Raw genomic sequence first — 17,006 nt, 5'->3', positions numbered from 1 at the left:
TCCTATTTTATCTTCTAAAACCTTTTATAGCATTACCTCTTACATTTAGGTCTTTAATTTCCTTGAAAATAATTTCTTATATGGTGTGAGGTAGGGGTTAGTCATCTTTTTTGTTTTTCCATATGGATACGCATTTATCGATGAATTCAACCCTCCCTTAACAATATGCAAGGCCACCTTTGTCAGTATCAAAGTGTCCAAATACACAGTCTATTATTTCTGAGGTCTCTATTTTGTCCCAATGGTTTGTCTTCCTTGTGCCAACCGCATACTATATTAATTACTGTAACTTTATAATCAATCTGGTCGGACAGAAAGTTTCTTTCATTGTAATATACATCTAGTAGCTCGGTTTGGGGAGATCTATGGCCTTTGTCCATCTTTAGCTGTTGGAAACTACCAGTTTAGACTAAAACAAAAACTGTGATGGACCAAATGGGCTTATGTCAGCTCACAACAATGTCAATTACAGCTAACAAAATGCTAGGTAAAAGTCCACGTAGTCTGTAAAAGACTTCACTGACCCCATCACAAAAGGAGAATTTCATCTCCTTACAGGAGGGCAGTTCCTTTGAAGCCGAGCCCTGGGAATGTGGCCAACCAAAATCCAAAACATCTACTCTGTTTCTCATGATTCATTAATAGCAGGGGGTGGGAACTTCCATGTGGCTCATATAATAAAAGCTGTTTCTTTCCTATGGCTAATCCAGGAGAATTCATTATCCCTTCTTATACCATGACGACATCAGCCCGATGCAAGCAGCTGCTGCTATCCCTTATAGCTTCAGGATTTAAATTTTCCATTTCAAAAGCAAACAGCCAGGGGTTCACGAGGACCTGGGTGCAGGGAAATTGTGACTCTGGAGAGATGTAGGGTGGGCTGGGGAGAAAGCAGGAGGATAGGATAATTTGGGCTCAGGGAGTATCACCAGCAACTTCCCAGCTGGGCAAGGTGACTCCAAGCATCCAAACTTCTTGCCAGCAGGGCCTGGATAAGGAAAGTCTCCAGAATTGGAATTTCCAGCTCTGGGGGAGTGGAGAGGGACAAAAAAGGGAAGATCTGAACGTTCCTCTGAGAGCTGTGTCTGAATAACCGTCCCTGCCCCATCCCCTCCTCCATCCCTTTTAAAGGATATACTTAAGGAAGAGAAGGGTCTGAGTTTATCTGTCCCTATGTACTACAGACTCCAATTCTTCTGCCTCTTGAATTCCTGCTTTCTTGGGGAGACTGGAAGTGGTCTATGAGTGCCGAGGTCCAAAAAGTCTGGATAAAACTCTCATATCCTCCCTTACTGTTATTGTGATTAACTTCTTATTGTGAGGTTATTTTGAGGGCCTTCATTTCCTCATCTACAAGACGGAAATAATAAAACCCGCTTCTCAAGGTTGCTGGAGGGATGAAATGAGGTCATGTCTGTCAAGGGCTTAGCGCTGTGTCTGGCAGAGAGTAGAAGCCCCATCAGAAGGGCTTTCCTGCAATTCCCGTAAGTTTCTTGGCAGGAGAAGGGTTGCCTGTCCCCACAATGCCTCCTTTTGTTTAAGTCTTTAGTTCTATTGATGTCTAACATACTATGAAACTCACCTGTTATAAGTGCACTGAAATTTAAATGATATTTAGTAAATGATAGTGTGACCACCCCCACAATCTAGTTTTAGATCTTCTCCATTACCTCAAATATTTCTCCCAACCCAATTTGCAATCAACCTCCACTTCCACTTCCCCAGGCCCAGGAAACCATGGATCTGCTGTCCCTATAAATTTTTGTTTCCTGAACATTTCATATCAGTGGAATCCTACACCAGGTAGTCTTTTGCATCTGGCTTCTTTCACTTAGCTTAGTGTGATGCTTATGAGATTCACCCATGCTGTAGCCTGGATGAGGACTTTATTGCTTTCTATTGTACGGGCAGTCCACATTTTCTTTATCCATTCTCTAGCGGATGGATATGTGAACTGCTTCTGGTTTGTTCTATCACGAATTAATGCTGCTACAAACAGTGGTACACAAGTCTTCGTGTGGATATTAAAAATCCTTAACAGTTGTTGCCTCTGGGTTGAGGGCTCATGGGTGATTTATTTTTTCTAACTCTTTTTCCCAACTGTACAAATTTTTTATGATGAGTACGTTACAGCCATAAATAAATAAATAAATAAGGAAAAGAAAAAGAAAAAAAAAGAACACCTACAGGGAACAGTGTTAGCATTTCTCAGACTTACCTTACAGTATTCATCAATTGGTATCAGGCGTTTGACAGCCACGTCCCGGATGTGGCTTCTCCGGAAAAGAATTTTGCCTGCAGGAGAGGAGAGCAGGCACAGCATCATAAGGGAGCAGTCAGCAAGGCCCTGAGCAGCCCCTGGAGAAGGTCTGAGTGGCACCAAACCTCCTAGCTGCCACCACTGTCCCCCGGCTGGACTTACATAGGGCCTGGGTGACCTCATTCACGGTCCTCCAAAGCCCTGTGCACAGCTCTGCCATCTAGTCCAAGAACTTACAGGAACAGGACCCATGTGAGTAAGTTTTGATGGGATAAGGGAGATCGGAAGCTCTCTGTGGAAGGGTGATCTGAGGTCATCCAACCTCCATATGATCTGAGACCCCTTCCAGCTGTGGGATTCTCAGACTGCGTGAGTAGTAGAGTGCACACTCAGATATGCCTTTCCTTTCCCTTCTTCATATATCTTCTGCTCTTATCTCTTCTTCCCCAATACTCCATGCTCTTTCATGATTCTCTGCCTCTCCCTCTGCTTGGAATACCTTTTTCATCCAACCCCACTCCCCATCCCTATTGGCAAACTCTTACCCAGCTCAAATGGATCAAGACTGCCTGACACCTTGTCTCTTTTTGATTAGACACATCACCTTATCTATTTACAGGTTTTCTTCTTTCCTATCAGTCTTGGGGCTCTGCACAAAGAGCGACTGGCTGGGCCTAGTCAATTGTGTGCCCTCACCACGTGGCACTAATGATGAATGAATGAATGAATGAATGTGGCTTCCACTTGCAAAGATGACAAATCTCTCCAATTCCTTCCTCAATTAGTGTTTGCAAGAGAAGGGTTCCAGATATTAACTGAGAGTCTACTACTTGCCGGTGGGAGCACTAGGGTGTGCACCACAAGCCTCCAGGATAACCTATGGGCAGAGAATGTGGACCACAGACAAAAACCAGCATATAAATGATGCCACTGAGGGTAGACGTTGACCTGTCTACAGGAGAGGATTGTTTAAAGCAAATCATTAGGTCCCTGAGAGTCTAGATAGAAGATCCTCTCGTGGGGAGATGGTGGCAAAAGGCATGCATTCAGGAGTTAGACTGGGGTCAGTGTTCTAGATCTGTCAGGCAGGCAAGGGGTGGGCAAAAGTCAGGAACAAGATATCACTGGGGGCCAAAGAGATGGGTGATAGTAACGAGCCACTCCACGAAGCTTATGCTGAGCGACCAGGAGATGTCTAGGAGTAGGTCAAAGAGGAAGGCAGTAGAAGACCTAGTAGGAGCTTCTAGTCCAAGGAGATATACCAGTCAGGGAGAGAAATGTGGGCCAAGAGCTTGTCAGGGCAGGGAGAAATAAACCAGTGCTCTAACCCTTCTGGTGACACTGCTGTCTCCACACACCCAGCTCTCGTGGGTGGGAGTGGGATGGTAGGAAAGCTCAGGGAGAGTTTTCATAATAGGACAGAATTGAGAGACCACAAGAAACAACCTATTGACTTTTAAAGATTTATAATGCAAGATAGGAAGGGAAATTTGCAACCCAAAAGACCATATGGTTAATCCAACATTTTTTAATGATCTGACAATTTACTCTTGTGTAAAAGGACACTATTAGGAAATTGAGTGGATACGGTCATAGTGGTGAGCTTAAATAGGGAACTTTTTGTTGTTGCTTTTGCTCCTTTTCACCAGTTTAAAAAGAAAAAGGAACCCATTGTGAAAGGAAATATTAAGGAATATTTATTTTTAACAGTGGTGGTTTTATTTTTGCTTATGAATCATGCAATTTCAGATATACCTATGCTTGTTAGAAAAGAAAAATCTAGAATAAAATGCATCACAGGGTTCCAAGTGCTTGTCCCCGAGGGACGGAAGACAGAGAATTTTTGTTTCCTTCTTTATACTTTTCCCAAAGTTTCTACCATTAACATCTATTTATTCTAGAATCAGGAAATACTCATGTTATTTAGAGCACACACACACAAAAACAAATTATGCAGCAAATGGGAAGGGGTTAGCAACTGAGTTTCCCTGGAACTGATGATCTTATTCTTTTATCCACTCAGTAGGCGCAGCCTCTATATGAGCCGGTTCTGAGCTAGCGCTGGGGATCAGTGCCCCAGCCTCTGACCCTCCTGGCGTTGGCCCTGAGCTTTTCCCAACAGGGAGGGACCCCACTGACATTTGGGGTGAGATAATCCTTCTGTGGAAGGGACTGTGTCCTCCACACTGCAGGATGTTTAGCATCCAGCACCCAAATCCAGAAAAATCTGGTAGCCTTCCCAGCCCCATCTACTCCCAGGCAGTTTGACAATCAGACCATGCCCCTCCCCATTTTCAATGGCCTTTGTGGGTGGGACTACCTGCAATTTAACCCCCGAGAGTGTCCTGAGCCTTCAGGGAAAATGAGGACTCCTGCACTGAATATTTATTTTTTTCTCAAAATGAGAGAGGAGTCACTACCAAAAACATTTGGTCTTATTTTGGTACAATTTCCCCTTCTGTAAATCAGGGGCAGGGTGGCAGGTGGGGTGCACAGGCTTCTTACTGGGATGAGGTGAGCAGGCTTGACATTTTTACAGCAGGCATGGTGTTAGCAGTGGCCCAGCAGACTGGCTGCAGCCCCTCCGGGACCACCCATGTGGACAGGATTCACCCAAGGCCCGGCCTGCAGGGCTGAGAGGGAAGGATGGAGAAGTCTGGAGCCCTTAGTGTTGTTTTTTTTTTGAGGGGTGGAGGGATGGGGGGCGGGGAGCAAGGACCCTCAGTGGGATGGGAGTCTCTGGGGGGTGGGGGTGGGTTCCACATCTGGATAGCAGGAAGCGGGAGGCAGAGCAGGGTCTGCGGGGGACGCCCCAGCTCAGCAGTCAGCCAGGCCCTGGCTCTTGACAAGCTGTGCTGCCTTCAGCAACGCTTTCTACTTCTCAGAGCCTGTCTCTTCATCTGTAAAACGGGATGGCAGCCCCTTTCTCTCAGGGCTGTGGATAAGATCAGCGGCAACCTCTATGACAAACCCAGCTCAGGACGTGACCCGAGTAGGTGCCCACCAAAGGGCACCTACCACTTTAAATGGTAGTTTAGACGACACCGCGTTATACTCTGCAATTAAGAGGAGACGACTTGCAGCAGAGCTGGAGCTATGGCTTAGGCCCCAGCCAGAGCTGCGTGGCCGTGGCCGGTGGTTTACAGCACCCAGCCAGCACCTCCACAGCTAGGGCCTCCCTGGTCAAGTACTGGGGGTAGCCGTCCCTGGTGGGAGCCTCATCTTCAGTGTCTCTGGGTGGGTCGTGGGGCCGAGGAAGGACAAGCCTATGGGCCGCCAGCCTCCCTGGAGTGCAAAGAGTATTCAGGGGACAGAACAGCCTTTGGTGGGAACGAGCGGGCTTTTGTTTTCCCCAGTGGAGGAAGGCCAAACTGTAATTCTTTTTTTTTTTTTTTTTTCGAGTTGCATCCTCTGCCAAGTTGGCTTCCCCAGCCCTTGCTGGGACGGAAAATTGCACAGGCCTGCTTCCCCTCCCCCGGCCTTTGTGCTCACAGGAGACTTGCTTTGGTTCTGCTGACGTGGCAGTCTTGGCAGGACACGGAACCCCAGGCAAGGGGGACGTTTCTTGTCCTCAGCCTCGAGGAAAAGCTAAGAGGTGGGCTGAGGACGGATGGCCAGGGGTCCACGGCAGACCACAATTAGGTCCAACGGGACCTCCTCAAGCTATGAGTGGGCGCCTTGAGCAGGGAAAATGGGGCTGAGTCCCTGAGAACAGCATTTTCCTTAATTCCTGGGTGGAAAGGGATTACGTAACCATGAAAGCCTTTAAGGGCTTGAGAGAGGGTGGGCTCAAAGTTCTTCTCTGTCCTGGGAAGTTTTTCCAGGGCCGGTTTTGTTTTTCATCCAGTGAAGAGCTATAACTAACTGCTTTCTTTCCTTTCTTCAAGAAAAGCTACATTTAGCAGCCAGTTTAACTTGAATATCCAGCTAGATCATTGAAGTATGACTCCAACATATGAAACCAAGAAATTCTACAGGAATGTCCCAGGACCCCGTTTCTGCTTTTACTGAGTTCCCACTGTGTGCCAGGGATTGAACCTCATAGAGGTGGGAGGGATCATTGTCCCATTTTACAGATGCGGAACCTGAGGCTCAGAGATCACACGGCTGGGGTCTGTTTGACTCCAGAGCAAACATGCCTGGGAGCACTGATACTGGGCCACCGCAGAGAGCACACAGGGTTTTCTCCAGAAGGAAAAAAAAATTCCAGTGTGATGCACACTTTCCAAGAGAAGGAAGGCTATAAACGTTAGCTTTCTTAGGCAAATTATTCTCCCAGTGGATAGGGGCCTGGCAAACCCATCTACGCTGTCTCTAAACCCACCAAATGATGATGCTATCTGGAAGAACCCACTGATGTGCTAAGTACAAAACCCTGGAGGTGGGGTCAGGAGACTATAGGCCTCACCCCTTTCTGTGAGGCTGTGAGAATCTCTCCTACATCTGGGCCTATCTTTCATCCAAAAAGTGAAAAAGATCTAAAGGGCTCTTCCAGCTCTAAATGTCTGTGATTTAGGGTGGTTGTCAGCTTGCTGATTACTTACTTGTACATAAAAATAATAATAGTAAGCGCTTGAGTGCTATAAGCTATGTGTCAGGCGCCTACCCGCACGGCCTCATAACCGTACCACTGTTATCTCCGATTTGTGAAAGAAGAAATGAAACTCAGCACAGTAATCCAAGGTAACAGAGCTGGTGAGTGGGGGTGCCGGGATTCGAACCCAGGCCATCTGAGTCCAGGCATGAATTTTGGAGCCACCCATGCCTGTGCCTGAACCCGAGTTCTGCCATTTGTGCAAGAGATTATAACTTCTCTGTGCCTCAGGGTCCTCCTCTGTGAAACGGGCAGAGTAAGGCCTGCCCTGCAGGGTTGTTTTGAGGACTAAACGAGGTGACGAATAGGAAGTACTGAGCCTGGTGACCAGCCCCCAGAAGACACACAATAAAGAGCAGCTATTATTACTTCAAGGGGTAACACTGGCCCGGGTAATCCAAGTTTTGGGGATGAAGCCTTGACGCTATTCCTTTGGTAAGGGACTTTTTTGGGGGTTGGGGGTGAGGGGCTCTGAATGTCTCAAGAGCAGGGGCTAGACATTAGTGTGTTAAATCTTCCATAGCACCTTGTGTGATGCCCAGCACTCAAAGTGCTTGGTAGCTCTGGAAGGCAGAATTTCTAAAACATCCGCCTCCCCCCACCCTCCCCAACACTATACCAAAGATGTAAAGTTCCTGCCGTAATCCCCTGTGGTGCTCTGAAGTTGTAAGTACCCTGGAAAAACATGTTCTTAACTTGAATCCATTCCTATGGGTGGGAACCCACCATAAGCAGGACCTCTTGATGAGGCTACTTCAGTTAAGTCATGACCCACCTCAATCAGGATGCGTCTTAATCTTATGACTGGGGTTCTTATTTTATAAGCAGAATTAATTCAGACAAGAGAGAGAGGAAAAGCCACAGGAAGCAGGAAGCTGAAATGGGTCCTGGATGGAAAGGAAGAGACCAGGAGAAGTTGCCATGTGCCTTGCCATGTGACAGAGGAGCCAAGGATCACTGGCAGCCAGCCCCAGAACACCACAGTCTTCGGGGAGAAAGCATCACCGTGATGTTGCTTTGATTTGGACGTTCTCCCAGTTTCAAAACTGTGAGTGAATAAATTCCCACTGCTTAAGCTGAACCATTTCACGGTATTTGCTTAAGCACCCTAGGAAAAAATAACATCCCCAGAACCTAAGAGCAGGATGAGATATCATTCTTCTCTTGATGGTTATATTATATGGCACAGTTCACCTTAGGATAGAGGGGCTATCCAGGTTGGCTCCACATAATCACATGAGCCCTTAAAAGCAGAAAGATTTGTCCGACAGAAGGGGAAGTCAGAGAGATTTGAAGCTCAAGAAAATGTCAATGCCTCACTGCTGTCTTGAAGATGGAGTAATGTGGGAAGCCTTTAGAAGCTGAGAGCTGCCCCCCAGCTGACGGCCATAAAACGGGGATCCCAGTCCAAGAGCTGCAAGGAACTGAGTTTTGCCAACAACCGGAATGATGCTGGATGTTTCTCCCCTCTAGATAAACAGCCCAGCCTGGACAACACCTTGACTTCAGTTCTGAGAACCTGGCAGGGCCTGTCTGGCCTTCTGATCAACAGAACAACGAGATGATAAAGGAGTGTTGAGTTCATCTGCTAAGTTTGTGATCACCTGTTTTGCGGCAATGGAAAACTAATATAGTGGCTGTAATAGAAGACACCACTTACTACAAAAGCCTTATCAGCTATAACTATTCCTATTCTAGAGATGGGAGAAACTGTGGATGCAAGAAGTGAGGTGACTCGCCCAAGGTCATCCAGCTAGTCAGTGGTATAGCACCTAACGCCAAGTCCATATCCTTAGCCACTGATTTCCACGAGTGAATAAGACTCTGGTGGGGGCTGGGGGGTGGGCCATGCCCCAAGGAGGAAGAGCTGAGAAACTGTCCTGAGAGACCTGGGAGAGGTGCTGGAGCCCCCCAAGTCTTGGCTGAATGCATGCATCTCACCTACCTGGCAGAAAGGGAATGATCCGCTGTTTGGGGTCCTTCTGCCCTCCTTCCATTGGAAATTTATCCAACATCTGCATCTAAACAGTGGGGAGAGAAACAAGAATGAAAAGCCTCTCTTGATGTTTTAAAGGAATTATGTGAAATGTATGATTTGATACACAAAAGCTCACTTTGTTCAGCTTTTCAGAAACCCAAACTAACGAGGAAGGCAATTTCATTCGGACCTAGGATTCCTGTGAAAACAGTTCTTTTTATCTAGAGCTTCCAGATTTGTGAATGCTCAGAGTTGGGAGGTGGGGAGGCTTTCTCAGTTTTCCCAAGAACAAAATCACTAAGGCTCAATTAATCTGGTTAGGTATAGACCTAAGAGATCATTACACCCCTGATCCACTATGAACTCCCTGTATTAGCTCAACAGGCAGCTTTGGGCCTGGCTTGGTGTGTGGCATATGGGATACAGGGACGAAGATTCGTGATATGGAGGGAAGTCTTAAAAATACACTGCTAATTACAAGATGGTGTAGAAAGCACCACGAAAGAAGCACACGTAGGCTGCTGGGGGTGGGTGGGTTGGATACTGAAGAGTATCCAAAGCAAAATCCTTTGATAGTGCAATGCATGCATCTCTGACATTTTTAAGGAATTAACTTGACGTATGTGATCTGATATACAAAAGCTCAAGGATCTGCCGCTTTCTCCCTGTGTGGTCTTGGGAAAGTGACAGTATTACTTCTTTGGGTCTCGGTATCCTCGTCTATAAACTAGCCATAATGATATCCATTTGCAGGGTTATGTATGGGTTAAAGTTGGGCCGTGGTAGTCACTAATGCTGTCATCAAATAACGCTGGTTCTTCTGAGCTCAGAAGAAGGTAGATTTGTATTTCCCCACTTGCTTGAAGTGAGATGTGGCCAATTAAAGTGAGAAGAGACATGTCACTTTAGGGTGGAAGACTGATGAATGGCACATGATTCACTGCTCTGGTAACACTCCAGATAGTGGCTTTCTGTCAGTCTGGGTCCTGGAGTGAGGGTCCAGAGCCCCCACAACCTATGATGGGTAGGGGGCCTACATGAGAAATAAACGTCTGAGAAATAGTGAGATTATTTATTACAGCAGCATATCCTGACCTATCCTGATTCGTACATGGGCCAAGGAGTCAAAGCAGAAGGGGAGGGAAGCCTGAGCTTCCCAAAGTCATGGTTGGAATGTGAAAAGACTGCCCATCATTTCGCCTCATGGAGAAAGTCACCCCGGCACTAAAGTTCTGTTCCTCTGCTAGAATGAAAAGAAGCTTTGACTAGTCCCCGAGAAATAAGGAGAGCTATTGTGCAAGCAATTTGGGAGGGAGGGGTGAACCCAAAGAGGACGAGAAGAGAAACAGTGCATATTGATAAGCTGCCACATGCCAGACATGGACTGGATTCTTTAGAAACATTCTCTCACTAAATCCTCAGAACACTCTTTCAAGGTGGACATTATCATCCTGGAAACTTAAACCCAGAGAAGTGAAGAAACTTGTCAAGGACCTGCAGCCAGCAAGTGCAGAGATTTAAGCCCATCTGCTTCTCTGCTGTCTCATCACCCCACCTCTGAGATGCTATGAAGACAATTAAAAAGGACGGCAACTCAGAGCTCTGGGAAGAGGGCCATTTTCTCAGGCTGGAGCTCCTTGCCTGCTGTGAGGCTGCTGTGAAGGCTGGATTGAGACCTTCTCCCCCTGCCTGCAGGGGCCAGAATTTTATTTGTGGATTTCCAATCAGCTCCTACTTTGTCCTCCGTGGTGACAGGGAAATGCTTAGTCTGCAGTCACTCGATGACTGGCAAAGTCACTGTGGGCCTCACTGGGAGAGGCAAGCTTCCCGTCTTTGAATCCAGGAGCTATTCAACGCTGGCACATAGAAGGTGCTCAATAAAAATGGTCTGAACCAATGAATGCAGTTAAATGAACTCTTGGGGTGGGGGAAGGCAGCTTCAGGAGAAGTTTAAGTGACACTGATTAAAAATATTAATATTACTAACCTTAAATAATAATTAGTAACCGCTACTAACATTTATAGAGCAGTTTACAAGCCCTCTCACACACATAATTTTACTGACCTTCATAATAACCCTGAGAAATAAATGCTACAATCATCATTTCTCAGAGGAGAAAACTGGGGAGCAGAGGGGGGCAGTGAGCTGCAGAAGGCCACACTGCTAAGAGGGGGTGCAGCCAGTCCAAGCACCCTCATCTAAATCCCATTCTCTTTTCCCTAAGACCACTGTCTTTTTTTAAAAAATTGTTTTATTGAGACATATTCACATACCATACAATCATCCATGGTGTACAATCAACTGTTCACAGTACTATCTTATAGTTGTGCATTCATCACCCCAATCCATTCTTGAACATTTTCCTTACACCAGAAAGAATCAGAATAAGAATAAAAAATAAAAATAAGAGAACACCCAAATCATCCCCACCATCCCACCCTATTTTTTCATTTAGTTTTTGTCCCCACTTTTCTACTCATCCATCCATACACTGGATAAAGGGAGTGTGATCCACAAGGCTTTCACAATCACACAGTCACCCCTGGTAAGCTACATTGTTATACAATCGTCTTCAAGAGTTAAGGCTACTGGGTTGCAGTTTGGTAATTTCAGGTATTTACTTCTAGCTATTCCAATACATTAAAACCTAAAAAGTGTTATCTATATAGTGCATAAGAATGTCCACCAGAGTGACCTCTCAACTCCATCTGAAGGACCACTGTCTTTTAGGCAGCGTCAGAGTGTCCTGTGAACATGAAAACTCAGCCGAGATAAGGCAAGTTCAACATTCTATGCACATGTGCACAGAACTTCTTTTTAAAAGCAGAGTGATTAATCATTCTCAGCTGCAGAGTGTTTTAGAGATTTATAGGTTTTGCCTAACACTATCTTCTTTTGTTCCTTCTCAATTTTATTTGGGAAGATAATGTCGAAACACCCTTTAAGGGATTTTCATTTTATTTTTAAAAAGAACATGCCAGTACTCTGTCTACTCTCCCAGGCTCCTTTTCAGTTGCCATCTGGAATGTACGTATCGGCCAAAGGGTCACCCCCCAGCATTAGAATTTTTGTCCTCTGTGGGGTCCACACTGCTTGGTCTGAGGAGTTGCTTTCTCACCCTTTCTCCTGGCTTGCTTTTACCCTCATAAGGGTGGCCTAAGTAGCTGAAGTTTCTCCTTAAGTATTGTTTTTTTAATTTTTCATTTTTATTTGAGGCAGCGGACCTGGGTTTAAATGCTGCAAAGTCTAACCACAGATACTACCCCTGGGCACCAGCCAGGCCTGGGGTTAAATCCCCAAATCCCCTGCCCATGTCACTGTGTGTCCCTCGCCGGACACTTGGTCTGCTGGCCTGGTCTGTCCCCCATGCAACACGGAAATGACCTGCCTTGCAGGGTGGTTGTGTACATGAATGCCGTACCTGGACTCTTTGGGGACACGGTGGATCTTCAGTAAGAACTACCCCCTCCTTGCCCACTGCCCACAGAAAATATGTTATTTTGTACATTCTTTGGGGGTCATTTTTAGTAGTTTGCAAGGCTGTGTTGCAAGGCTGGTGAAACCCCTGAGACTGCCCAGGGGCCCCCAGTGGCTGGAGACAGGCTGTCCGACAGAACCCCCTATGATGACAGAAATGTTTTGTAATATGGTGGCCCCCAACCACACGCAGTTGCAATGTAGCTCCTGCCCCCGAGGAACGAACTTCTTATTTTATTTGCTTTTAATTAGTTAAAATTTAAATTTAAATCACCTCGTGTGACTCGTTTCTACTTTATCAGCCAGTACAGGGCTGGACAACAATACCTTCTCTTTCGGCCATGAATGGCTTCGTTTAGTTTTCTTTATCACCAAATCCATGTTAATTCTCATCTGTAAGACTGTCCAGGGATCCGAGGCCTGGGAGCTATTTTGCTTTTGTCTTAGTGTGTTCAGGGTCATAGGCCACAAGGAGCTTCTATCCAGAGAATTGTCACACTCAGCACCCAAAGGTCTCGTAGTAGACACGGGAAACACATGGGGGGCCCCACATGGACCACCAGGCTCAGACTGTCTGTGGCAGGACCCCAAAGTTTAACTGTAGCTATTATCCTTGGAAGTGGGAAATCACCACCCCCACCCATCCAAAACAAAATAATAATAACAATGATAATGATAAGAATAATAACAATAACAATAATAATAAAAGGATTTGGTGTTGAGTGGGAGGAGGACTGGAAACCAAAGAAGGAAATGAGTCAGTTTTGGGGGGAGAGGGAGTCACGTCAAGTTGCCACATCACAAAGCCTCCAAGGGAACGAAGACTACTCCATCAGCAGTTTTCAAGACATCAGCCTGTGGTGGAGGGAAGGCGGGACACGCCGTCCAAGGAAAATACCGTGGAGGCTGGCGTGGAGGTCCACACGTGGTTTGTGTTAGCAGCAGCCATCAAGACTGGACTCGGAGGGGGTCACTCCCTCCGCAGAGCCAGGCTGGAAGCAGGAAGCAGAGCCCGACTAGGGTGACCATCACATGCGGCTACAGGCTGGCAGGGAGCTGGGTGGTCTCTGGAAGCACGGGTTTTGGGGTCCTGGGTACAACTGGGAATCTAGTGGGGCCTACTCCACAATTCGGTTTGTTGTCTTTGGGGATTCTGCCCCACAAGGACCTGGTCTGTCTAAATGCCAGCCTGGCCCTGGTGGTCGATGGATCACACCACAGGAGCCTGCTACCACCTCCTCTCTGTCCATCTCTCTCCATCGTCATTGCTTCTCCCAGTCCACATCTGCCTTTTCCCTGCTTCCACCTCCTCAGTGGTCTGCCTGCCCTCCAGCCCGCCCCACCCACCTCCTCCCGGTATATGGTAGGTTCTTAGGATATATTCATGGAAAGAAAGAATGAATGAATGACCAAATGAATAAAAAAACGGTTAACTGCCTTGGCCAGCCATTGGATGGGAGAGGAGAAATGATGTCCTGGGCTGCAGCAACAGGTCCAGGAATTGGGCTTAGATGCAACTGGCCAAGATAATCTTGCTTCTTTCTATTTTAGAAAGAAAGAATTGCTAACAGTGTGGAACAGCGCAGCTGCTGTATTTTCTCAACTATGCACCATCGAGAGGGTGATACTGTTTCAGAGGGAAGTAAGTGTGCACAGCGTTTGGGAGGCATGCCCCAATTCATAAGATTAATATCTAGGAGAGAAAGTATGTCTGAGGATAGAGAAAAGGCATTTGACTAAATATGATCATCAGAGTCTTAGGCCATGATCTTAGCCAGGCAAGGCCTGCCTGCGGGGTGAGAACACCTTCGGGTCTGCCACTCCCCATACCTGGCCCCAGAAAAGATGGAAGAAAACACTCCTTCCCTTTGGCTTCTGCGGTGGAGTGTGGGGGCTTCTGAGCAGACAGTCTCCAAAGCTCAAAAGTACACTTGGGGCCGTCAAACTCCCGAGAGGGCAGAGGTGGGAGAATCATGCCCTCTGATGAGGGACAGTCAAGCCTGTTTCGATCTAAATGGCCAACAAATACTTTCTGCTGTGTGACTTGGGACAGTCTGTACCAACTCTGGGTCTCAGTCCCCTTCTCTGGGGAGAAATGATCCAGAAGCCACTTTCATATCTCCTTTGGCTCTGACTTGAGTGCGTCTTAGAAACAGGTATGCCCTGAAAGCTCCCATGGCCAGAAACAAGCGTGTCTGAGGAGGAGGGAGGCTGGAAAGGGCTCCGTGTCCCCACAGCATGGACTTCCCAGCTGGGGAGTGTTCCTGGTGCCTCGTGTTTCTCCCTGCTGGTTCCGTGACCCTACTGTAGGAATTCTGCAGGATGCCCAGCTAAAACTCCGGTTCCTTCAGGCCTCTGCACCTGTGCGTAAGAGGCTTCCTCTGCGGGGAATGCCCTCCCCCATCTTGTAGGCGGGCCAACTCCTTAGTCATTGTCAAGACCCAGCTCAGATACCGCCTCTTCCAGGAAGCAAGCCCTACCTGGCCTCTCCAGCTGGGAGAGGGCTCCCCCTCTGAACACCTGGATTTACCTCTATCTGGAGTAACACATGTCCTTTCCCACTAGACCGAGGGTTTGCAGAAAGCAGAGATTCATGTGGGTCCCCGTGCCTCCTACAGACCAGTTCAGCAAATGTTTGTGCCTTCTTGAAGGAGAACCCTGGGATCAATCAAGGTCATGAGCCTTGACCTGGGGGACCCAATGAACCAATGGGAAAACCCAGAGGGCAAAGGTCACTTGGCACATTGTAAAGCAGCCCCCTCCCATGCCTGAGGTCTGTTGGCAAAGAGCTCACGTTGTGCAGGACAGACTGCCCCATCATCTAGGGAGGGACCAAATGAGCCTTAAAAAAGGGCAGCTGCAGGCAGAACTCTAGGGGAGCAAATCTATTGTTGAACACACAGAATCAAAGGCCATCCTGGACTTCAAGGAGGTGGAGGGGAGCAGTGTTTAGGAGCATGGGTTTCAGATTCAGACACACATGGGTTTGAGTCCCAGCCATGCTACTTTTTGGGCATGGGAGTTTGCCTCGCTGTGCCGCAGTTTTCCCATCTGTGAAATGGACACAATATTGACCTCCAGCTTGTAAGTGAGGATTAAATGAGAAGGTGTATAAAACAGGCGCCTGGCATATTCCAGTAAACAGTTACCAATACTATTACCACATGGCTCAACAAAACCACATGGCCTGCAGGCTCAGCCCTAGGCCACCTCAGCTCCATGGACATTCTGGTCATCCTCAGTGCCCTGCTTGGACACCAGCTTCCTCCACCACAATCAGGGGGACTCTCCAGGCTAGGGCCCAGGAGAGGGCAGAACGAGAGGCTCAGAGAGGTTGAGTGGCCTGCCAAAGGTCACAGAGTTAATAAGACAAAGGGCTGGGACTTGATACCAGATCTTTCCATTCCAAGCCTGCAGCTGTATCCCCTGCACCCTTGTGTGAATGAGACACATGACCAGATGTTGTGGTGGGCATGACTATCAGAGTCTGGCTTTCCCAAGACAAGCAAGTCAGGAAACCATGGTGGAAGGTGAGTTGCCATAATGGGGATTTCTTGCTGGTGACTTGTTGGTCTCCACAGAGAAGCCTGGGTCATGCGCCTTCCACCAGATGGCCACTCTGCAGACATTCCTCTGCCTGACTGTCCTATCCCCACTGGAGGGATCATTTATTGCTTTCTGTCACCATTTCCCCTTCTTTTAGTAGCAGTTCCCTGATTGCCTCTGGGGAACTCCCCAAAACCTCTATTAGTCTATACGCATCAGTGTGATGCTGATTCTACTTTCAGTTCCTGGGCTGGCTCTGGTGGCCTGGCCACTCAACCCCAGTTGGGCCATTGAGAGTTTTGCTCAAACTGTTGGGGTGTTCAGTTTGTTCCTGAGGTCGCTGATCTGTTGGACACACTGAGACGCCCTGCCTGGATGCAAAGCAAGCCAAGAGGTGGAGAAAGACATGTCCCTGTTGACTCTGTGGCCCCTGGATCCAGCCACACCTCAAGCCAAATACCCTTAAACGTCTCCATTACATTTAGCTAATCAATGTTCTTTCTGAATAATCCATCTTGACTTGAGTTTCTGTCATGTGCAACTAAAGCAGTGCTGACTAAAACAAGATCTCACAGCCAGTTAAGTGGCAGAATTTGGACCAAAGCCCAGCTCTGTTTCACTCCAAAGCCCAGGCTCTTAACCACTATATTAAACTGGCATAATCTCATCCTCTAATCTCTATGCCAATTCCTAGCAGCAACCCACACCCATCAATACTCTTAGCAGCTGACATTTGCTCAGTACTCGACAGCCCAGAAACTGCTCTCCCATACATCACCACTTTAAAAAAAATTGATGTAATTCACATACCATAAAATTCACCCTTTAAAAAAAATGTACAATCCAGTGACTTTTAGTATATGCACAAGGTTGTGCAACCATCACCACTACCTAATTCCAGAACGGTTTCATCACCCCAGAAAGAAACCCTATACCCATTAGCAGCTACTTCCATTCCCTTCTCCCTGCAACCCCAGGCAACCACTCGTCTAAACTTTCTGCCTCTGTGGATTTGTTTATTCTGGACATACATTGTCACTTCTAATTCCACAGCAACCTTGCGAAGTAACCACTAGAGAGAGGATCCTTAAGAGGTTGGACTCATGTCCACCAGCCCAGCTTCAAATCCAAGTTTGCTAGCTACATGAAC

At 47.2% G+C, this 17,006-nt stretch overlaps 1 protein-coding gene across 1 annotated transcript in view; it reads right to left on the bottom strand.

Annotated features, from left to right (window-relative positions):
- The window catches only part of SH3PXD2B (SH3 and PX domains 2B), a 103,532-nt gene that overhangs the window by 43,821 nt on the left and 42,705 nt on the right, over positions 1-17,006 (bottom strand). The window contains exons 3-4 of the mRNA XM_037801839.1: positions 8,800-8,875; positions 2,219-2,295 (exon numbers count right to left, since the gene is read on the bottom strand). Coding sequence (XP_037657767.1) covers positions 2,219-2,295; positions 8,800-8,875 — 153 coding nt within the window. The remainder of the gene's footprint in view (positions 1-2,218; positions 2,296-8,799; positions 8,876-17,006) is intronic.

Source organism: Choloepus didactylus, chromosome 13 (genome assembly GCF_015220235.1).
Source record: "Choloepus didactylus isolate mChoDid1 chromosome 13, mChoDid1.pri, whole genome shotgun sequence".
In the NCBI taxonomy this organism is placed as follows: domain Eukaryota; kingdom Metazoa; phylum Chordata; class Mammalia; order Pilosa; family Megalonychidae; genus Choloepus; species Choloepus didactylus.
The sequence above is the reverse complement of the archived record's forward strand: the minus strand, read 5'-3'. Positions and strand labels throughout refer to the sequence as shown.